This window comes from Leucoraja erinacea, chromosome 30 (genome assembly GCF_028641065.1).
Source record: "Leucoraja erinacea ecotype New England chromosome 30, Leri_hhj_1, whole genome shotgun sequence".
NCBI classification, from domain to species: Eukaryota; Metazoa; Chordata; class Chondrichthyes; order Rajiformes; family Rajidae; genus Leucoraja; species Leucoraja erinaceus.
Window position 1 is genome coordinate 10,828,081 of NC_073406.1, and position 739 is coordinate 10,828,819.

The 739-nt window shown below is 48.4% G+C and overlaps 1 protein-coding gene across 1 annotated transcript in view; it reads right to left on the reverse strand.

Annotated features, from left to right (window-relative positions):
- The window catches only part of nphp4 (nephronophthisis 4), a 180,625-nt gene extending 179,938 nt beyond the window's left edge, over nt 1-687 (reverse strand). The window contains 1 exon segment of the mRNA XM_055659409.1: nt 521-687. Coding sequence (XP_055515384.1) covers nt 521-661 — 141 coding nt within the window. The 5' untranslated portion in view covers nt 662-687.
- Nucleotides 688-739: the final 52 nt, after the last annotated feature.

Below are 739 nucleotides of genomic sequence, written 5' to 3' on the forward strand. Positions count from 1 at the left end.
GTACTTTCCTCTGGAAATTATGACATACATCTCAAAATTCTTGTTTCTGATTTTTCCAGGTTGATGAATGGACCTGAAAGGTTAGCCCCTTTTCTCTCCACGGGTGCTGAAAGAGTATTTCCCAGCATTGTTTTGTTTTACTCTAAATTTTAAACAATCTGTTAAACTGTTACAATTTTTGCTTCTCAGCTGAAATTCACCATTTTAAACGTTAAATTAACCTCAATTCAACTGAAAAGCACCATTTCTCAATCAGGATCGCGTAAGCAGCATCCCACATCATCACGTCCTGCCTTTCAACCGTTTCTAGACTTGGCAAAAACAGGGAAAGAAATACATGTCCTGCCGCTTCCTTGACCACCCAGAAAATGTGAAGCACATGCTGGAGGCTATTCAGCCCGTCGCGTATGTGCTGGTACATCCATTGTAAGGCAATATACTCTTGACATCCAAGGAGTCTCTGAAATGACTGACCCTCTCTCTCCCTCTCTCTCTCTCTCTCTGTGTGCCGTCAGCTTACCGCTCTGAAAGGTAACCCCTCCAAAATCTTCAACACGAGCTGAAAGGGTTCCGACTCGTCGAGCAGCGCCTGGTAGCGCTGGGGGTGAGGAGGGATGCCCAGGTTCGCCAGGCGCCAATAGGACTGATGCGCCGCCGCCATTTTACCGGCTGTTGCCAGCGGGCCGGCCCAGGCCGAGCTCAGGGAGAAGCGGCAGCAACATCACGGCAGCTCAACCTC